Genomic DNA, 23,980 nt, shown 5'->3' with positions numbered 1-23,980 from the left:
AAATAAATAAATAAATAAATAAATAAATAAATAAAAAAGTCATTCCAAGAAGGTTATATATCGTATGGTTTCATTATTGAACATTCTTAAAATGATAAAATTGTACATATGGAGAACAGATTAGTGGTTGCCAAAGGCTAAGGAGGGAATGGGAGAGAAGAAAGTGGATGTGGTTAGAAGAGGTCTACATGAAGGACGCTTATCTTGCCTGTGTCAACGTCAATATCCCGTTTGTGACGTTGCACTATAGTTTAGCGAGATATTATCACTGGGAGAAACTAGGTAAAAGAAGAGATCTTCCTACGTTATTTCTTAAAACTGCATACGAACACACAGTTATCTCAAAATAAAAAAGTTTAGCTTAAAAGTATTTACTGAAGATAAAATTAGAGCCTCCAAGCTTCTCAAACTCCCCCAACGAAAGCAGTAGAGCTTTAAGCTTTTACAGTGGGAGACAGGATGACATTTGTTATGACTTAATAGCTTCCTGATACAATATTTTTTTTATTTTTTTTTTTTATTTATTTGACAGAGAGAGAGATAGCGAGAGCAGGAACACAAGCAGGGGGAGTGGGAGAGGGAGAAGCAGGCTTCCCGCCGAGCAGGGAGCCCGATGCGGGACTCGATCCCGGCACTCCGGGATCATGACCTGAGCCGAAGGCAGACGCTTAACGACTGAGCCACCCAGGCGCCCCGATACAGTATTTTTTATGAGAAGAATATATAATATATCTCTTAATGGCACAGTAAATTAACTATACATGTGATGAATGGAAAGTTTGACAATATCTTTATTCTCAAATTGTGAAACACAATATGCTATTATCATTTTTATAATGATCAGTGAATTACCTATATTGTATAATTACTTCGGCATAATTTCCATTTTGTGTGTTTCTCATTCACCATGACATCTTATACCTACTTGTTTTTGCCAGAATTGCATACAGTTAAAAAGACTTTTTTTCCCCTAAGAGGTACAGAATTATAAGTAAGCAATTTTATAACCAATAGAAGAATTATATTTACAGGCAATGATGGTTACCAGGTAGTAGGCTGTCAGGTAATTTTTATAATTATATTTAAGCACTGAAATACACAGTCCAAAAATAAAATTTTAACATTAATATTAGTAAATAGTTGAGTCTTATTCTTCAAAAATCTAAGGATAAAGGTACATATTTTCAGAAGTTTGATTTCTTTACATTAATTTACTACTAATGCAAGACTGGCCATCCATTTGTTAAATACGAATTGTGAATTTTAGGGCTATTTGTGACTCCCCTATTATGGTTTTAAGGTTTATGTTGAAGCCTTAGGACACATTTTCAAATGCCAAATATTGTAGATTACGGATTACAGAGATTTTCCTCTAGTTATTTTTCCTTTTCTCCATCAGCAAGAGTTAAAATATTTATTTATGATTTCTATAATATTTCCCTAAGGTTATTTGTACATAGTTACCATAATTCTGGCAATATGTAAAACTCAGCAGATTTTTATTCCCTATCTATGCATTTCAGTTCCCTTTTCCATTTTGCAGGGAAATGTGTTTCTTTAAAAATTCTGGCCTCTATTAAAAAATGGTCACAGAAGGCCAATGGGAAGAGTATTGGTTACTATATTAAGCTCTCCATCCATTTCCCTTTCCCATACATGTGCTGATCAAAAGTATCCACACAGGAGCTGCCTCATTGGAAACAAAAATCAAATATTTGCTCATAAACTAGGCTGCCTCCTCTCTTTCTTAATGAGAAGTTTTTTTTTTTATTCTTATGTTAATCCCCATACATTACATCATTAGTTTTAGATGAAGTGTTCCATGATTCATTGTTTGTGCATAACACCCAGTGCTCCATGAAGAATGTGCCCTCCTCAATACCCACCACCAGGCTAACCCATCCTCCCACCCCCCTCCCCTCTAGAACCCTCAGTTTGTTTTTCAGAGTCCATCGTCTCTCATGGTTCGTCTACCCCTCCGATTTCCCCCGCTTCATTCTTCCCCTCCCGCTACCTTCTTCTTCTTTTTTTTTTTTTCTTAACATATATTGCATTATTTGTTTCAGAGGTAAAATCTTAATGAGAAGTTTTAAGAATTAAGCTTGAAAAGGTTAAATGAGGCAATATTGTGGAGACCACTGAATCTACAAATGGGCATATTTCCACATGTACGGACAAATGTACTATGAACTGAATGATAAAACAGGGACTGCAGAAGGAGGAAGTTCATTGCTGCAATATCTTCAAATTTGAATGTGAATGTGCAGTATAGTTTCTGGAAAGCATTTCTACTTATGAGGTCATATTACTTAATAAGCAAGATCATAATTCATTATATCTGTCTTCTGAGCCAAGCAGATAATCTCACCAATTAGAAAGTCACTAATTGCTTGACTTCTAGCAAGATGGAAAAAGTACTGAGGACGCCTCCTACTGTGTTTTAAACTGTTGACCACAGTAATGAATGGACTTCATCATGAGCCAAGAGCATTCGTGTCCAGAAAATATTTTCACATAATAAACTCTCCCCACTATCACTTGAATATAAATAATGATATAAATAACCTAATGTCTCACCCCCCCCCCACATGGATATACATACACACATTCCTTTAAAATAGCTACTTTCATTGTCTCAGGTTTTCAAGAATTTACATTAATTTATAATAAGAATGTCTCTTTTGTAATAACACTAGTAAGTGAAACATATCTCACGATAAAAGTGCTAGCATGAATAAAAGCTGGCAGAATTTCCCATTAAAAAACACAAATGCAAATCAAAATACTCTAATGTTGTAATGGTGGTGTGTAAAAAAAAAACCACAAAGGTAAGTCAGAATCAGCAAAGTAAAACAGAGAAAAAACCATAGTATGTATGTTATAGTATATATATTATCAATAGAATGCATGTAATGTGTGTGTGATTGATTACACTCAGTGACAAAAATATCAAGGAAAGGGAATGCTGTTTGAAAGTGCAGTTGGACTTTATAAAATGGGAATGTTGAATGGCCCTGAGCTAAATAAACCGAAACAATAGAGGAAGAACCAAGTGCAAGCTGATTTGTTCAGCAGCGCCCTATGCTTGCACCGTCCCTGCTTTCTGTGTGGATTTGCTTCATTGAAACCTCTTGTGGCACCAGGAGAGCTACAAACAGCCTTCCTATAAGGGGCAGTGGGGGAGGGGTGCAAGGAAAATAGCAAATAAGAGTAAAAGAAGAACCACCCTTGCCACTCTCACACGGAGGGAAAATCAATGGAGGTGGATGAATGGGGGGTAAGCCTGCACACTCTCTCTAGTCCACCTTTGGACACAGCTAATCCCTGTGACCTTTGAGAAAGCTGAAGGCATAAAATGAACCTAATAATCAAAAGCACAATTAGAATGAAGAGCGCAAAACCGTGACTGTGGTTGGAAAAGGCAGACAATGAAGAGACTATGGAGGAAATTTGTCTCTTTAGCAGTCGACTGAATGTTGCCTTGGAGATGGCCGTAGTGGCTGCAGATGGATGGCAGCCATGACTTGCGGGACACCTAGCGGAAGGCGGGCTGGGAGGAACTGGCGGGACCACGTGACCCGGGCCCAATTTGCAGGTGCTTCCGACTTTCCCCACCTTTCCCCAAAGCACCCAGGGGTTTCTGCCCCTCTACGGGAAATGGCAAAAGAAAGGCAGAGACTGAAACAACATTGGGCATGAGGGGAAAGGGGAGGGGGACTTTATCCCAAGACTGAAGAAATCTGTAATTTCAACATGAAATGGTATTTTTTTCCTCAAGAAATAAAATTGGGTAAATCCATCCTTGTCAGCACAGACCAGACAATTCGGAAAACTAAAGTGTGCAGTTCAAGGAGTTTGCCATGAGCATAAAATTGTCTGCATGGAAAGACTTCTTGAATGACTTAGTGAGGAATTCTGCTCAAATGAGTTCTGAAGAAATGCAGTGGAAAGACAATGAACATGGCTGGACAGAAAGGAAGTTTTCAAAATCAGTTTTTCTCTCGAATTTAACTGATACTTTCTTCACCTTTTTTCCTATAGCAGCTTCAAATTAGCATATAAAACAAACAGAACGTGTGTTTTCTCATTTCAAGAGGCAAATTCATAGGACTTTATTTTCATTAAGAATTACTAAATGATGGTGATGGGTATTAAAGAGGGCACATATTGAATGGTAAAAAAAAAAAAAAGAATTACTAAATGATCATTTTAAGTGGACTTCTAATTTGAATTAATTATAATAATAGCCAACACTTACGGACTTCTTAGGTGTCTGGGACCGTAGTAAGTTCTTTATAAATATTTGCTTATTTAAGCCTCATTACACTCCCGTGAAATACATACTATGACTCCACATTTTTTAGATGAAGAAATGGAGAAAAAAAAAAAGATAAAATAACTTGTCCAAGGTCACAGAGTTAGTTAGTGGCTCTGAAACATTACACTATATTGAACATCTAAATAAGTAATAATATACACTTAGTGCAGTAATCCCAAAATGCTAAGTAGATTACTTGATAATTTGAATTTAACAAATCATGTGGATCTTACTTGAATATCATTTAACACATGAACTAGCAGCAGTGATCAGAAACATGCTTTATTAACATACCTGGAGGGAGTGATAATAAATTTATACTTGATGAGAAAAATAGCACTGGTTAAAGGATAAAGAGGCCTGAGGTTTTATTCAGAATCTCAAATGGGATCATATACCCCAAAACCAGATTTCTCCCTCTACAAAAGAATGATCCAGTTTCTTTTGGATCCCCCAACATTAGTTTAATGGTATGGGAGGAGTACTCCATTAATTCAGGTATTACTATTGTGCCATTTCTGTCCTTTAAAATGTGAGATGTATCTGTTCATACAAGGAGGGCAGCTGGGGGCACCACCTGTTAACTAACTTCAAGCACCATTTAATTAGCCTGTGTTGAAGTTACCGTATGCTTTGACTGGAAAGGAGTGGAACAGTAGCAGATGCTAAGCACAATACAAGAAAAGCAGTTGAATACCAGGGGAGAGTGGGTGGAGAGAATAAAAAAAAAAAGTCGACAGACGGAGAGAGCCAGAAATACTAGTAAAATGGACCGGAAATTAACTCTCACAGATAAAAGTTCAAGGGAGCAAATCTCTGCAGATTAAATTCCATCCCACCAAGGTATCTGCCACATCAGATGTTATTGAAGATTTGATCTGAGCATTTTGAACAAATGCACACTTCAACTGGACAATTGGCTTAGTTTCTGATTATGTAAAGGAATAGTCATCACTTACTATTTCCATGAAAACTTTCATGACTTTCTTAGACCAAACATTCAGGCATCAGATTAAAAAACATGTTGTCATGATGAAGCATAATTTTCCCAATTATTTTTAAGAGCTCTACTTTGTCAGTGTTTCCACTGGAAGAGATCTGGAAACAAATGGTTTTAAAATTATGAGCATTTCTCCATCAATAGAATGATTTCCATACCTAAGGCATTTTATCTTGTTTTGTCAAATTAAGTTGAATTCAAATGAGTTAAAAGCTTCTTCTGTGACATTTGTATTCTTCTGAGTTCCTGGCTTATCCATTAATGCATTTACCTTCCTAACATTCAGTAGTATATTTTATGTTAATAGAATTTGTCATATATATATATATATATTTCTTTGTTTTTTAATGCTATTGTTTAGGTCTCTATTATTTAATCAGATTTTATCAGCTTGTATAACTGGATGTACCCCAAATTAGCTCAAACAAAATTGTACTTGAGTATTCTCATGTAGCTATTCTTTTTTTCCCCAGAATTACAGCATTTTTTAAAATTCAAACATAGAATGTGGTATTGCCAGATATTAATTCCTGATTTGTGTTATATTACTTCAGTTTTAAGAGCAGCCTCTCAGAAAAATGTATTTCATTCATTCATCAGGATATACCTACATTTATATCTATATCTGAAATACTCAAACCAAAATACAGTTCACCTACCTGGCAGTATTTAAATACCTTTCTTATTTATTTATATTATGACTTCTTTTGGCTTTAAAAATTATCACTATTTACTACACTTTCCTTTATATCCAGTTTATTATGGGGGGATATTTGTAAATCATCTTTTTTTAACATACAAGAAAGAAAACTTTCACTACTAAATCCTTCACTTGATTTAAGTTAAACAAGATTCTATTTCCTAGAGTATATATTTATTTAGGGAGAGGTGAAGGGAGAAATATATTATTCTATCAGCAATAGTGACTTGCCATAATGTAGTTTTTATTTTATTTTATTTTATTTTATTTTATTTTATTATGTTATGTTAATCACCATACATTACATCATTAGTTTTTGATGTGGTGTTCCATGATTCATTGTTTGCGTATAACACCCAGTGCTCCATTCAGTATGTGCCCCCTTTAATGCCCCAGGCTACTCCATCCCTCCACCCCCCTCCCCTGTAGAACCCTCAGTTTGTTTCTCAGAGTCTATAGTCTCTCATGGTTCAGCACCCCCCTCCTATTTCCCCCCTTCATTTTTCCTTTCCTACTATCTCTTATCTTCTTCTTCTTTTCTTTTTTTTAACATATAATGTATTATTTGTTTCAGAGGTACAGGTCTGTAGTTCATCAGTCTTAAACAATTCACAGTGCTCACCATAGCACATACCCTCCCCAATGTCTATCACCCAGCCACCCCATCCCCCCCACCCCCCACCACTCCAGCAACCCTCAGTTTGTTTCCTGAGGTTAAGAATTCCTCATATCAGTGAGATCATATGATACATATCTTTCTCTGATTGACTTATTTCGCTTAGCATAATACCCTCTAGTTCTATCCACATCATTGCAAATGGCAAGATTTTGGGGGTTTTTGATGGCTACATAATATTCCATTGTATATATATACACCACATCTTCTTTATCCATTCATCTGCTGATGGACATCTTGGCTCTTTCCATAGTTTGGCTATTGTGGACATTGCTGCTATAAACATTGGGGTGCATGTACCCCTTCGGATCACTACATTTGTATCTTTGAGGTAGATACCCAGTAGTGCAATTGCTGGATCGTAGGGTAGCTCTATTTTCAACTTTTTGAGGAACCTTCATACTGTTATCCAGAGTGGCTGCACCAGCTTGCATTCCCACCAAAAGTGTAGGAGGGTTCCCCTTTCTCCGCATCCTCGCCAACATCTGTAGTTTTAAATTAGACTTATCATTTTAGGTAGATATGTAGACAACATATCTAATGACAATGATTATAATTTTAGATAAGTATATAACAAAGTCCTAAATAAGGAAATAATTGATATTCATTGATTAAGAAAATTTACCTTCTTCTTAAACTCTTGACTCCAGCAAAACTATGCCTCAATGTTTCATTCAGTCATTTAACATATATGTATTGATTAGCTACTCTGTGCTTAACACTGTGCTAGGGGCAGGCATATGAAGGTGAGTAAGACATGCCCCTGTTCTAAGTTCCCTCAAACTTATACCAAAAGGAAAATCTTTGTTGTTGAAGAATACATTTTAAAAAGTAATTGTCAAAAAAATCTGAATTTATGGGGCGCCTGGGTGGCTCAGTCAGTTGGGGGCCTGCCTTCGGCTCAGGTCATGATCCCAGGGTCCTGGGATCGAGCCCCAAGTTGGGCTCCCTGCTCAGCAGGGGAGTCTGTTTCTCCCTCCTCTCCCCCCTCGCTACGCTCCCCCCACTCATGCTCTCTCACTCTCTCTCAAATAAATATATAAAATCTTTTTAAAAAATCTGAATTTCAGGACACAGTTCTGTGATTACTGAATTATGAACCCAAATAAATGACATCGGACTAGTAAAAAAAAAATCTGAATTTATCTTAATTTTATTTAATCAGTAGTTCGATCCCCAAATTTCCATATTTAAAAAGATATGGGAGGGGTGCCTGGGTGGCACAGTCAGTTAAGCATCTCACTCTTGCTTTTGGCTCAGGTCTTGATCTCAGGGGCATGAAATCAAGCCCCGTCTTGGCTCTGTGCTCAGCACAGAGTCTGCTTGAGACTCTTTCTTCTTCTCCCTCTGTCGTTCCCCACTCCCTCCTGCATGTGCACATTCTCTCTCTCTATCTCTCTAAAATAAATAAATATTTTAAAAAACAATAAAAAGAAATAAAAATATGAGGGAAAAATAATAAACCCCTATTTTAATAATATTTTATTGTGTATTTCTAGCTTAAACACATCTATGTTATTAACTACATACTTTATTTTATATTGTCTGTAAAAGGAGACAGTGAAGAAGCCACAGTGATATGCTTAACAGAGCTCAGGAATAGAGTGGAGAAATTATTCAATCTTTTGGTTCAACGACTGGAAAAGAATCGCTAACCTGGTGTACTATTGCTTATATACTATTAAAATTCCATCCAGTTCCTAGAATTGGATTGATGTGTAAAAAGACGACATGGGCCGTAGTGAAAAGAGGAGGAGCTTTAGAGTCAGAAATCATTTGGAATCGAATTCCAAATCCACTATTTACTGGTTGCATGACAGAGGCAAAAGAATTTCTCTGAGCTTTAGTTTCAGCATCTCTAAAATGGGAATGTAGATGATGCAGTTAGTGATGATGACTATGATCATGATAGACCTGTAAGAATTGCATGAGAAAATATACATACCTAAAAAATAATGTAGTTTATATTTTTTAAACTGAAGTATTATGTAAACATTAGTTGTGATTATAATCAGTACAGTTTTTACTTCTCATTATTCACATATGATTCATTCAGTTATCTAATCACTTAAATTAGAAAATGAGAAAAAGCATTAACATATATTTTGAGATCATTGTATGAAATCTACTTTTTCATTTAATACAATCCTGGCATCTCAGATCATGGGTTATAATTACCTACTCTCTCATGGAGACTAATTTTAGTTCGGTCAAATACCAAACCACTCTGTATTTCTTGTTTTTTTCCCTCAACAGTGTTGGATGATAAAGTCTTCAAATTTAGGAATAATCATTCACTCACACAAAAAAAATTTATTTGAATACATATATATGTCAATTTTAACATTTTGGTTTATTTTATCTAGAAACATTTTTTCACAGTCATTATTCACATGGATCATTATAATCATGGTCCTTTTATTTTTGAAAGAAACATAAAGAAGCAACCTTGATTTTCCTTATAATAGCAAAATTGGAAGTAGTTGTAATACATTGTTTTCTATCTGTTACCATATTGCTGCTTAAAAAAATAGGTTTCACTCAACATTTTGTAGCACAATTTTAGAACTTGATACATATTAAATTTAATGTTCTATACAATATAGATTTCTGAAAAAGTCATTCAGTCCTCATTGTAAATGAATCTTTTATTTACTTGATTCTCTGAATTATTTTAAGTAGGTACTACCTAAAAACACATACTGATTCTTTTTTCCTCTCCATCTCTATGACATAATTCTTATTTCTTCCCTTATTTCCAATTCAGAAGAATGGGGCAAATAATATTGTAGCCTCCACAATTATGTTAACCACATATGATTAAAGCAGAAGTTTGAATTTAACTTTAGTTTGAGCTTGTATAATTGTGACACCGATATGAAGCTTCACAAACATAGTTTTTTGTATTTAATTCTGTAATTCATTGCCTGGGTTTCTAATTAAATGTTCTCAGTACTCCATTTAAAGTACCCATTGCCTGCATTCCTCTTGATTAGTAGGAAAGAATCAATGAGAATTGATCCAATTTGTAGAACACAATTCTCATATTGATAGTAGTTTATATTCATTTGCTTTTCCCTAATCTTTTATTAATGGTCATCTTCAAAATGTCAATTAATGCCAAAACCCTGCACAGTGATAATGCAAATCTATAAAGAAACCATCTTGACACATTACAGTAGGGCAGAAGGAAGAAGCTATTATTGTTGACGTATATTTACATAGCTGAATATGACAGAAAGAAGGGATACAGATGAAAACTCCAGTGTTTTGACTGTGAACTTAAAACCCAACTTAAAAATTAAAAATAAACAAATGAAATTGAATTTACACAACAGAATCTCCTCTTAGGTCTCTACATTTCCACAGTGTAACCCTGGCTATCATAGCCTGATGAACAATTTAGAGAAATGTGGGTTGAATGGTAGTACAAATATGAGTATTGATGCTATTGTAATGATGTCACCAATGAAAGTGAAGCATCATCACGTGAATTTCTGCTGCACATCGTAGAGAAAGCTTTAGACCACTCAGTCTTCACCTACCATCCTCTAAACTTTTGGGGATGTTTTTCATAACAGAATGAGTAATTGTTAATATTATGCCATAGTTGCTTTAATCCTCTCAATATACTATTCCTAAACCATTTGAAAGTAAGTTAAAGATAATTCACCCATCAATTATTATACATGTGTATGCTAACGGATATATATTTTCTTTTTTGGTAGATTTTAAGCTGGGTCTTAAGTCTTGACTGAATTCAGAGCAAGCATTGTTAGCATGGATGCTTTATAGGTGATGCTGTATACTGTATCACACGACCGGCTTTCCACTCTTATTTCCCCACCATTACTGGATACTAAGCTTGATTACTGAGCTCAAGTGGGGACTGCCAGATCTACCAATTATAAAAGTATATTTCCCCCTTTGCAGTTAGCAAATAATCTCTGGGGTGATACTTTGACACTGTGAAGTATGCTGTCCCCTACCATTTTTCACCTGATAGATTTAGTACCCATTGATGATGGTTGTCTGAATGAATATTTTATCAGAGGTTGCAATACAATGATTTTTCTAATTCAGAGTTTCCATTATAATTTGATACAGGTGTTGGGGAAATCTCAATCAAAATAGTACTATGCAGATTAAAAAATTTCAAATTTACACTTAATTTACCGTTAAATAAAGTTTTATCACCTTTAATAAATGTTATATTTAAGGAAAACATTTCCTAAAAGACATAATTTCCATTGTAAAGGAAGCTATTGATTTTTTTTTTTTTTTGGAAGCTATAGGTCTTTATTCCTTTTCGTTATCGGTGTCACTTTTACTAAATCTGTGAAAGACTGTTACAAGGTGGCCCACTCGTACATTTTATGTCTTATATAAATAATATGTATGTTATATGGTTATGCATAATTTTATAAATATATAATATAAAATCTTATAGCTTTAAGTTTGGCATACAACTGACTCTAAAAAGATAAATAAAAATAAAAATAAATCGTGTAGCAAAATCTATAACAACAAGTCTACGGGCAAGAGTTCAGTTTTAACCCCAGATACTAACATCTCACTGAATTCTAAAATATTAAAAATATAGTACAATGATGACTTCCTTAATAAGACAGGGAATATAGGAAAGGAGTAGTCTGAAAGAAAAGAGGATGAGTTCAGTGTTTAGTGAGAGAAGGTATGAGGTTTCTTGGAATCCTCATAAGTCAAATAAGCAGTGGACATAAGATTCAGTCATTGGTTGAACATCCAATTAAGAAATGTGGAAGTTGCATCATCTTATTAAAAAAAAAAAAAGAAGAGTTTTAGTCATGAGCCTCAATGAAGATATCTACACAGAGTATGTTGAACAACGAAAAGATAAAGTCTGGAGTCCTATGAAACACAAGTATTTAAGGAAGGTTGGGAGGGGAACAGGCTTTCGTAGATAAGGTATCCGTTCCTTTGGGCCCCACATGTTAGAATTAGCATCTAGAAAACAGCTTTTTTAAAAAAAAATCTAACATAAAATAAAGGTCTTAATTGTCAAATTGGAATTGGTTGCCTTGAAAAGCACTAAAGATCAAATGACCACTAAATTCAGAAGAATATGTATATCTGATGGAAGGTTGTGGTGAAAGTCCATCTGACATGTTTCCAACCCTGAATGTCTACAATTTTATGATTTAAGATTTCCTTTTATATTGGAAAACAAAATGCTTTCTTTGCCTTTACAGATATTGGGTACATAGGGAGTACATTAGCATTTGAGTTAATTTATAACAAGTTTTTTGTGTTTTCAAGTTGTTTCAGATTGAGAGCCTATTAGTTAAGTGAGATATGCATTCTTGGTTACCATCTGTTCATTAATTCATTTATTATCTTAAAGGGAAAAAAAAAACTGTCTAAGACTGTAGAATGTTGCAGGTCCAGTATAAGGTGTTGTGTGTACTAATGTGATGCAGACAGATTACCTGACCCTTGGGAATTCAGTCTAATGGGGGCGTCGGGCACTTAGAACCCAGCACCCTTAGTGACAGGGCAATTCTAGATGTGATGGTATCTTTCATCAATTGCAGCCACACGTATGTCAATTTAAGTGTGGATGGCCCTAAATTCAATCTTGGGGTACAAGAATTGTACCTTCAGACATTGTAAGCATTAAATAACCTCCTGCCTCATTGTGTTCTATTCCATGGCTCGCATAATCAATACTATTTAACAAAAAGTTTAAATAAATATCTTTTGGATTAGTCCTAAAGCACATGTGCAATGAGTCAAATGGTTATTTCCTGTTATAATTATCTTTTGACATGAAGGGAGAAGAGAAAATGAGTGCAGTTAGCAAAATGGCATCTTTTGTTCCTTAGGTCTAGCATATTGTTAATTAAAGGCAGTCCTGAGTAGATAGAATGTGCTTCATAGATACGGTAAGATTCATTGATTAATGCAAAGTCTATTCTTTCCTGAGCTTAAGAAGGGGTCAGAAGGGTGATGGGTGGGGACAAGAAAGCAAATTTTAAAAACACTCAGGATAAGTTAGACATGGGTGAAAAATTCTACTTTAAACAGTTCTAAGTATCTAGTTTGAAATGATAGTGAACTTTCTTTCCTCATTGCTATTGCTTTTGTAATATCCTCATTGTCAGGGAACATTCAATAACAAAGCATGCAAAAGTTATGACAGTGTATAGTCAAACTGAGTTCACATTGTGGATGTGGATAGATTTTTATTTTATTTTTAACACAGTGATTACAAATGTATGCATATACATTAAATAAAATATTCCATCGTAAATTAAAGGTAGTATTTCCTTCGAAAAGCTACAGTTGTAACTAAAGCTAATTACTCTGAAAAATTAAGGTGACCCTAAATGCTTCATATCTTTTAACACAATATTGTGGATAAGCAGGGGAGGTTTCCTTAAAAGCCTTTAATACATTTGAACCAGGACCTTCTATTTATCCTCCTGCATCAACCTCTTTTATTTGGTTAGCTACTTGAGCAAGGTTACTTAGTTTGTGGCAGAACATTGTGCTAACACTGGGGAAAAATACACAAAAAATGCCTGTTTCCCGTTCTCTCTTATTGATGTGACTTAAAACTGCCTTAAACAATTAATGCATACAAATAAGTTAACAGGCTTGGTGGGGGGTGGTGGGGGGGTTGTCGAAAGTGGACGCTTTTCCTGCTATACTACTTCCAGACTTGACTTTAAGGAAAAATATGACAACAGCCGTCACTGGAAAGGAAAGGATAAATAGAGCAATAATGAGCATTTCCTTTTAGTCTGCACAGATCCGCACCTTTTTTTTTTTCTTCATGTGAGCCACATCAGGTTAATTATATGACACATGAGCTGGGAAGGAGAGACAGGGAGATAGAGTGGATAAATACACTACATGCAAAAAGCCACGAAGTGACTCATACTAGATTTTGTATCCTCTTTTAAAAATTTCTAAATCATCCCTGAAGAGCTGTGTGTAAGACAAAATGTGTCAACCTAGCTAAAAAACTAGCAGGGGCACAGAATTAATGACCCCTGTGATGTTTCTAGAGGGGCATTACCTGCGTGTACTCACTGCCTCAGTCATAAGTGACATACTTTTTTCCTCGAGTAAACAGCTGTGCTCCTTCACTGCTCAGACCAAGAAATTCTCTGTAGATGCTGTTTAAGGTGATAAAAAGCCTGCAGAACCCCTCCACATGAATGACCTATGACTCTACGGTATTCGATTTAGGAGGTACACACTTGGATTTTATTGTGTCTGTGTCTGCTTAGCAGCTACGAAGCTAGATACTCTGCTCATATTTATTGAACACGCATAGATATGACATACACAGTGACTGAGCACTCAGGGAATTAGTAGTGGTGTCGTTGGGCAAAGCATAAAAAGCATTCCTTTTATTCAAGACAAACAAGAGTAAGGGAAGGAAAATACTTATCTGGATGGTTGTGATATAGAATCTCGAGCAATTGGGGAGGTTTTAAAATATCCAACCCGAAATATCCGAAGTTAAGTGTTGTTTTACTTATGCCTTCGTTTCAGTAAATTTAACTCCATCCTTTAAGATGATAAATTGTCACCTTCCAAAGGATGCGATGATGCACACTGCTTTCTTTACTGTTGCTCGGGAGAAGTATGACATTTTTATCATCCACCCTGTTATTTGACAAGACCCTATTTTTCCCCACACCCTCCCCCCCCCATTTGAGGTACAGTCCCTTGAGCCTGTAATTGGCAGGAGATGAAGCGATGATGGGGAGTGATCACAGTCAATAGCTTTGATTAACAATAAGGTGGAAAATTAGCAATGCTAGCATTCAGCCACCCTGCCCTCTCGCTCCTCCATATGCTCCCTCAGTCCTGCTGGCGGCCTCACAGAGGGCAGTCAGAGCCCTCCGCCAGCTTTGAAGTGCAGCAAAGGTGCAGGCAGAGCCGAGAATCAGGGAAATTAAGGAGAAGGAGTAGAAACTGTAAGCCAGGATGCTGAGACGTCCATGCGGCTTAGTATGCTGCAGGAGGGGCAAGGAGGAAGTGTGCTGTGTGTTGTCCCTGTGTGTTTTTCTGTCACATGTGGATTTACTTGTGTCTGGACATGCTGTGATCGAAATGGCAACTACCCTTACTCCTGTGACCCCATCAGCAGCTCTGGTGTTGTTTCCGACAGACCCTGAAGACCTAGAGAGGGGGAACGACAACGGGACGCCAATCCCCACCTCTGATAATGATGACAATTCGCTGGGCTACACAGGTAGAGTGTTTTCTTTCCCAAATACTAACTGTCCGTGCCTCCTAAAATGCCTCCACCTCCATCATTCATCAACCACCTGTATAAAATTATCTCCTCATCCCTGCTTCCCGCTAACAACCACTACAACTTCTGGTCCTCATTTTCCAGACTTCATTCTTCAGCTGGGAGGTCATCTCGCTCAAGTCAACTCTTTGGGGAAAAGAAATTTAACATAAACACTGCATGCTTTCTTGTTGTCTATTTTTAATATAAAAGAATGCTTCTCAGCCTGAAACTGTGACATTGCTAACTTGTTTAGACAGATAATGTAATATTATCTTAGAGATTTAATATTTGACTAAATATTAAAGAAATAAGACTATCTGCAAGTAATTGGGTTTCAAAATTATCTGTAGTTTTTGTTTGTTTTGGTTACACTTTTAGTCTTATAAACAACAGAAAGCAAACTCTTAACAAGAGTAATACAATCATAATTACCAACTTATATCTCAGGATTGTGTTTGAATGGACTTATTGTTACCTTATCTATGAACCATGTTTTAAGTAGATGCATGCATACACTGGCATTAAAGTAAAAACTAATTGGATGGGTTGGAAATAATTCATATTATGAATGTCTAAGAATGATTGCTTTGGAAATATATAAATGTTTCATGCAGAATTTGTAAGTGTAGTTCTAAATATAAACACATAAGTTACACATCTAACTGAGAATTTGACTGCAACTTTAGATAAAGGCAAAGAATAAAATACATCACTTATAGCCCATTGAATCAGATAATGATGTAATAGAGGTCTTGTTGTAATAGCAGCTATTTCTTATGTTCTTTTCATTAGTTCTTATTAGCACAGTTCTCTGTAGACTGCTAGGTTGTGGGCTGTGGATCGGTGCGTGCGTGTGTGTGTGTGTGTGTGTGTGCGCGCGCGCACACGCACGCGCACATGTTGAGGCAACTGGAGTTAAAGATAATGGAGAAGTCTTCTGTATCATTACAATCTTACAGATGACTGTGTTAGGAAGAGACTAATCCAACAGACACGTTTCATATTGTATAAAGTAATAAACTGCTACTTTACTTTAGAAGCAGCCTCACTATTTTCATAGAAATAATTTTCTCCAATATTATCTCCCCTTTATGCAATTTCAGGTTTTAAGCAGTTGGAATAAGTATCAAAACGAATAACATCTTTATAAATAATTTAATATTTATTTTACTTATTTTAGTCTTATGGATGACTCATTCTCATTTTTCTCTTATCTTTCACCTGAGAACTGAGATTAAAGGACAAATCAAAGCCCATTGGTGGTGAGATGGTGAGGGAGCCGGTATGATACTTTTCCAGAAACTTAGCTAGCACAAGAGTTGTAAATGTCATTTCTTAATACCACAAATACCAAGGAAGTTCATCTGTATGAAAGGAGGAATTGGAGGTAGTGTTCTTTTTCATGGGTATCCTCATTTGCCAGTGCCTCCTAGTTGTATTCCCTTGTGCTCACCCGGTCTAAACAACTGCATTGTTTAGATACACTAATAGGGTTTGCTCTTTGTCTTTTATGGATTTCCTGAAAATTATATATCTCCAATGCATAAATCATGTTGGAGCATTGAATTAAGAGAACTTGAATAACAATACATTTAAGACTAAATGTAGCATTTAAAACATTTTTTATTTCTGTTTATTTTTCCTCATTAGGTTAATCAGTAATCAGATTTCTGCTATTAAACATATCAGATGAATTATTATGAGGTAATGAACTCATAAAATTATCTTTATATTCTACAAGGGAACTAATTAAAGCAGCACATTAATGTGATGTGACTGGAAAACAATCTTCTGAATAATTTTGTTCCTGAAACTATAACTGCTTGTGAACTCTAGTATCAAAGGAAGTCATTCTGGATATTTTGTTTCAGTAAACTCTTCATTAGTCAGGAACCTTTTTTCTACTATATGAATTAAAGATGCTATTTGTCTCTTTCACTTGCATATTGACCATTCCTTTGCTCATTAAAACCTCCACTGGAAGTGATAAGAAAAATTAAATAGGAAAAAAATGGTTTTTGTCTGCTTGATAACAATTATAAAGATCTCAGCTCTGAGGTGCAAAGTATTACTTGAAACTACCAATAGATTTATTTTGTGTGCATATGAGCGAGTATGTGTGAATAAGTGTGTGTATGTGAGTGTGTGTGTGTGTGTGTTTGAATCCCCTTTACTCTGATCATATGAAATTAAGTTGATAAAATCTTTATATTAGAGGAAATTCAGTTCAGAAGGAAGTGAGATGGTCTATCTGCTCAGGAACATTTTTACATATTTAATGTAAATTATCTATGGTATATCTGGAGTTTAGTAACTCTGGATATAGCAGCAAGAACACTGGTAGAAATAAAATAGAAATATTAAGCAACATAGAGAATATACAAAGCGGTTGTCAAATAAATCATTGATATGAGTTAGTTGCAGGGTAAATGTATATATCAGGTATTATTTGAGGGGTCTATATATTTTGCACAATATCACAAAATGACTGTGAAAATTGTATGTACCAGATGTTTATTTTGTAGTATATGTTGTTTCACTTCATTGAGTTGACGAGTGAGACTTTTCTCTCTTCCCCTAACACTCATGTATATAAAGAAGAAAAGCCTCCCAGAGGAATCTGTACAATTCTCAAAAACATTTTGGAGGGAACATGAAACAGTCCCAAAAGGAAATCACCAGTTCACTAAAATTCATATTCACGCCCCCCCAATTCTCTTTTTTGACCACTACAAAGAGTATAATTTCACTGCAAGCTGATTTGTCACTACATCTGCTCTACTACTCAAACCATTTGGGACCATCACTATCAAATTGGCCCAACAAAGTAGAATCCATGGATCTCAGATCATACACATAAATTAATATTTTTATTCATGATCTAGTCAATGAATGGTAATCTCTTATTAATAGTACTTGCTGATTAAACCCTATGCCATACTTATCTAAATGGTGTAAGTATTCCTTTTTGATTCCTTTTCGCCTTACCATCATTAGTCACAATATTATAAAGCCAGGTAAGATTTGAAAACATTTCAGTCTCTCTTTTACTGATCTACGAATGGAGAGCAATTTCTCGGGTGGCACGGTGATGTGTTATTAAAGTGGACTTGTGCATTATTTAGACAAGTAGACCATCTCCTGTTTAACCAAGCATTTCATAAATATTGGGGATTATTTAACAGTTCATAGTATATACCTTTGTTGCGAGAACAAGTAAGATGGGGTTTCAAAGTAGCACTTTGTGTGGTCAGACACACATCATTCCAAAGAGGTTGGATGTGTAATCAATGATTGTTTTAAAGGAGCACCTGAAAAGAGTACATTGTTTTTGACTTCTGGAAGTGCATATGGGATTTCACGAATACGAAAAAAATTAATATGTTTAAGAATATTTAAATGTCTGAAATATACATATAATCCATGTAGATCTTTAGTGAGTGACAAAAAATTTGAAGAGAAGTTTATTGATACATAAAAAGTCAGGGAATAAGTGAGAGCTACTGACATACTAGTAGCGTTCTTAATCTTTTAGAAAGCAGTAATTATTAATTAGAAAAGAAATTAACTTCATCTGTTTTTTTCTGAGTACCAAAAAAAGTCTGTAAATTTTATTCATAATGTCTAAAATATATCGTTTGTCCCCATTTTACATACTAAAAATAAAATAATGTCCCCTATCTCCATAGGTCTGTTTTAAGGATTAGACTTCTGTATTTACAGTAGTATAATGGAAGCAAAGCTCAATGCAAATTTAAAAATCCTAAAACTGAATAATTATCAGATTCATGTAGGTATCAATTTAAGTTAAAATCTAGGCATGGAATATCAGAAATCCCAGAGTCATTTCAAATGGGCATAATAGAGTCTTCTACTTCTTAATACTACTTCCAAGTAAAGTTTGGTTATAATTCTGCTTAAAAGGAAACAAAATATATGCTCTCTTATTTAAAAAAGTCTTGGACAAATTAGTGTGTTTGCCCACATGCACTCGAATAGCAACCCCCAAAACATATTTTGCCTCATGTTTTGAAATCTTGACAAATAACTATGAACTGATGGCGACATTGATTCTTCTGTCCCTCTACATTCTTAATTACATAGATTCACAATTAAGATCAAACAAAATTTCCATCATGGCATGTGCATTTTTACAAATGTATGTATTGATACTAATAACCAGCCCTTATTATCACTTCATGTATGCCGTGCAATTTTCTGAACACTTTACATACAGCAACTCATTTAATCCTCATTCCCACTCTCTTGGGAAGGGGCCATTATTAAAAGCAACAGTGCCTAATGTCTGCCTCAGTACTCTAGGATAGAAACAGTCCCAAATTAATTACACTTTCTCCAACATTACAGAGGTTATGAGAGGTTGTTGAGGTTGTGGCTATAAGCTACAATTGAGCACACAGTTAGAAATTAAATAGCTCAGCCATGCTCCTGTGTAACACCACTGTTCTGGTCACCAATATTTTAGGGCTCTGCTAATTCTTACCCTAGATCCATTATCATCACGCTAACTGATGCACGTATTTTCTAAAAAAAATCAAATAGGACAAAAGCTTTAAACAAAATCAAGGGGGTCCTAATTCACCTTCCTATCCTTGAACCCGCATCCGTTAACGACTTTTCTTTCTCTTTCAGATGTGTCTTCTGATAGTTTTCTCTTTTAAATAATATACATCCACAAATGATTCTTGATTTGTCAGTTTTAGACATTTTCTTTTACCCATTCTCTTGCTAGCACATTCTTTGTTAAATTAACAGTTTATATTGGCATGACAAAGCAAATTTTCCCTAGGTGAATCTACTACAGAGCCAAGTAAAATACTATAATTTCAATTACATGTTATTCTTTCTTTGTATGAGATTGTTTATTTTCTGCAGTTAATTGCATTTTTAAACTTCCTAAATGTTTAATCCCATCTAACATTCCACTGGCCTGAGGTTTTTCCAGATATCTTCCTCATGGAATACTCCATGTTTTTATCCCAAAATGAATGGTTTCTCTCTAGACCTCGGACTTCTTTCATCACTTGTTTTTGGTAGATCTCCTATTTCCTAAATCTCATGTCTCCCTCTTTTCTGGTTTATCTCCTTGTTAACAGAGCCTTGTCTCCAGAAAGCACATCATAAGAGAACTTTAAAAAACATCAAAAATAAAGAAGTTTTACTCTGATGTGCTTTGCGGTAGCTTGTCCATTTTTGTTTGTTATTTATTTCTTCCTTATGCTGGGTACTTGAGGGGCCTTGCAAATAGGAGAATCATTTATCTCCATTATGGGAAATTTTCTTAAATTATTTTTTGAGAATGCCAATCTCTGCATTGTCTGCTGCCCTTTGGAATTGCTGTTAGGCAATGGACCTCTTAGGTTGATTCGTTAAGTTTCTTTTCTTTCCTAAAATTTCTGATTATTTGTCATTTTCCTTCCAACTTTCTAGGAAACATTCTTTTCTTTAAGTTTTTATTTAAATTCCAGTTAGTTACCATATAGTATAATATTAGTTTCAGATGTACAATATAGTGATTCAACACTTCCATACAACGCCTGGTGCTTATCACAGCAAGTGCACTCCTTAATCCCCATCACCCATTTCACCCATCCTCCCACCCACCTCCCCTCTGGTAACCATCAGTTTGTTCTCTATAGTTAAGAATCTGTTTCTTGGTTTGCCTCTTTCTCTCTCTTTTTCTGGGAAACATCCTTGATATTTATTGTCTACCAATACTTTTAGAAATATTTTGTATTTATTACATGTTAAATTTCTGAAAGCTCTTTCTCATTCTCCAATATTCAGAGCTTCGTAAATTGAGATTTCAAGCTAATTTTTCTGATTCTAGTCAACTGCTTTTTCTACTATATGGCTGCAGCTCCCAAAATATGGATAAAGTGTTAGAAATCTACATAAAAATCATGAGTTTACAGGTGAGCAAATGAAAACCCTTATAGCTATCATGATTTAACCAAGATAGTACAGATATTTAAAAATAAAAACTTAATGTCTCCTAAATCCACTTTTTAGTGTTTTTTCTAACTTAAAATACTTCACAGAATTGCTAGGAAACAAGGAAGTACAGGAAATAAACTGCAGAATAAAATAAAACTAACACTATAGTTTAGTGGTAACATACTTTTTTAATTTTTTATTTATTTTTTTAAGATTTTATTTATTTATTTGACACAGAGAGACACAGCGAGAGAGGAAACACAAGCAGGGGGAGTGGGGGAGGGAGAAGCAGGCTTCCCGCCGTGCAGGGAGCCAGATGCGGGGCTCCATCCCAGGACGCTGGGACCATGACTTGAGCGGAAGGCAGACACTTAACGACTGAGCCACCCAGGTGCCCCTACGTATACTTTTTTTTTAAAGATTTTATTTATTTATTTGAGAGAGAGAGAGAAAGAGCGGGGGCGGGGGAGGGGCAGGGGGAGAGAGAGGAGCAAACTCCCCGCTGAGCAGGGAGGCGCACATGGGGCTCCATCCCTAAGATCACCACCTGAGCCAAGTCAGACGCTTAACTGACTGAGCCACTCAGGTTCTCCTAAAGTACCTTATATTTGGCTCTAGAAAATAACATGCTAATTTACAAGTTCATATAAAATGCCTATCTTACTCTCTATGAAATATCTGGATAATCATTTATTCATTTAATTAAACAAAATGCACATATTGAGTATCTGCTCTGGGGAGAACCTTGTACTAGGTACATGAAGGTATATAAGATCTAAACTCTGTTAAAATTAACATCACACATGACTCCTATCTGGATCATCATATCTGGTGCCTCCACATTAACATGCTGTTTGCCAACTTGTGCATTAATTGTGAATTAATTTGTATATAATAAGAAATTTAAAAACACTTCTTGGGGAGCCTGGGTGGCTCAGTCAGTTAAGTTTCCGACTCTTGATTTCGGCTCAAGTCATTATCTCAGGGTGGTGGGATCAAGCCCTACATGGGGGCTCCATGCTCAGTGGGGAGTCTGCTTGTCCCTTTCCCTCTGCTCCTTCCCCTCCCCCTCAAATAAATAAAATCTTTAAAAAATAAAAAATAAAAATAAAAACATTTCTTAAAATAATAAATTAAGCCATTTCTACTTGCTATAGTTGCATACTGGGAATAATATGTAATATCACATCAAGTTAACCTTGAGTTAGTCTTAAGTAGTTAAGGAAAAGAGATACATGTTTATTTTCCCCCAGAATTATAAAACCATCAAATTTGTAATTTGTTTTGTGTGACCTCAATTATTAGGCAAGTTTGCCCATTCTCAAAAATGTGAAAAGAAGCAAATGAGACAGAAGATTGGGATCATGGGTTAAATTTATCTATAATACTCCAGAAGTCTTCCTGAATCGAGAGGAAAAGGAAAAAAATTGTTTCATTTTCACAGTTATTGACAATAGAGAGTGGATATGCCTACACCTGTCTTTCCAAAGCTTAAGGGACATGAGACATGGAAGCTTCAAGTAGATTTGAGCATTAAGAAGTAAGCTGAACTCTAATGACAACAGGATTCTATGAAAGAAGAGTTTAAAGCAGTTTATCCCAATTATTTAAAAAAATTTTAAGCAAATTATGGGGTGCCTGGGTGGCTCAGTAGTTGAGTGTCCAACTCTTAGTTTCAGCTCAGGTTGTGATCTTAGGGTGGTGACATAGAGTCCCACATAGGGCTCTGCACTAAGTGTGGAGTCTGCTTGAGATTCTCTCCCTCCTCTGCACTTCCCCCCCCAATCATGCTCTGTCTCTCTTTAAAATAAATAAATAAATCTTTTTTAAGAATTAAGCAAATTTTGGGGCGCCTGGGTGGCTCAGTTGGTTAAGCGACTGCCTTCGGCTCAGGTCATGATCCCGGAGTCCCTGGATCGAGTCCCACATCGGGCTCCCTACTCAGCAAGGAGCCTGCTTCTCCTTCTGACCCTCCCCACTCTCATGCTCTCTCTCTGTCAAATAAATAAATAAAATCTTTAAAAAAAAAGAATTAAGCAAATTTTATGTTGTCCTCACATTAGTGACACTAGCTCTAATTCTAGAATTTTTCATGAACATTTTGGAAATTTAAATCATTCCAAAAAGATGTTGACTAAGGCATGGACTATTATACTTAGTATTTGATAATATTTTCAGTGTGGAAAACTTTGCAGTTAAATATGTTGATTTTCTATGGTGTGGGAAGAAAGAGTACAGTCTCTGAGTTTTTATGAAATGGAAAAGCCTTGATTTTTATAGTAAAATTGCATTTCATTTTACTTTAATTAGAAATTCAAGTGGAAAAAATACTTTTTACGAATAGTTTTGATTTGAGTTTTTGAAAGACATATTTTTTAAATATATCCAAAGTGCAATTTTTAGACGTATAGAGATAAGTAAACATACTCAGAAAAATCAAGTAAACAGGCATTCTTTAAGTATGCTGATGTCCCGAAAACAGAACACCTGTAGATAGTAAGGAATTCAGATTAAAAGTTTTTAAAATAAATTTTAATTAAAAAAAAATCCTTATGTCATAGCATCTACATAAGGATAATTCAATAAGAATCTTTATTTAACCAGCAATTTATGCAAGAAAATATTTTAGCTTAACTATTCTCCACAATGCTCATAGAGGCCTGGCTTTAGAAATGACTCCCTACTGGGACACCTGGGTGGCTCAGTTGGTTAAGTGTCTGCCTTCAGCTCAGGTCATGATCCCAGGGTCCTGGGATCTAGTCCCTCGTCAGGCTTCTTGCTCAGTGGGGACCCTGCTTCTCCCTCTGCCTGCCACTCCCCCTGCTTGTGCTCTCTCTCTTATAAATAAATTTTTTTAAAAAAAGAAAGAAAAAAATGACTCCCTACTAACCTGGAAAGATATGCCAGAGACCCAAAGCCTTCTCAGCAGTACATGTCAACGGCGTGACACTAGACTTCCAGTCAGAAGCTGTCAGGACACGGTCAAGGGTGGAATCTCATTCCTGCACTACTTTACTTTCTGCTGTGGTCCT

At 35.6% G+C, this 23,980-nt stretch overlaps 1 protein-coding gene across 1 annotated transcript in view; it reads left to right on the top strand.

The window, feature by feature from the left end:
• The window catches only part of ROBO1 (roundabout guidance receptor 1), a 967,818-nt gene that overhangs the window by 460,830 nt on the left and 483,008 nt on the right, over nucleotides 1-23,980 (top strand). Inside the window, exon 2 of the mRNA XM_044919565.1 lies at nucleotides 14,862-14,945. Coding sequence (XP_044775500.1) covers nucleotides 14,862-14,945 — 84 coding nt within the window. The remainder of the gene's footprint in view (nucleotides 1-14,861; nucleotides 14,946-23,980) is intronic.

The sequence above is a fragment of the Neomonachus schauinslandi genome, chromosome 1 (assembly GCF_002201575.2).
Source record: "Neomonachus schauinslandi chromosome 1, ASM220157v2, whole genome shotgun sequence".
NCBI classification, from domain to species: domain Eukaryota; kingdom Metazoa; phylum Chordata; class Mammalia; order Carnivora; family Phocidae; genus Neomonachus; species Neomonachus schauinslandi.
Note: the sequence above shows the minus strand (reverse complement) of the source record. Positions and strands in the feature narration are given on the sequence as shown.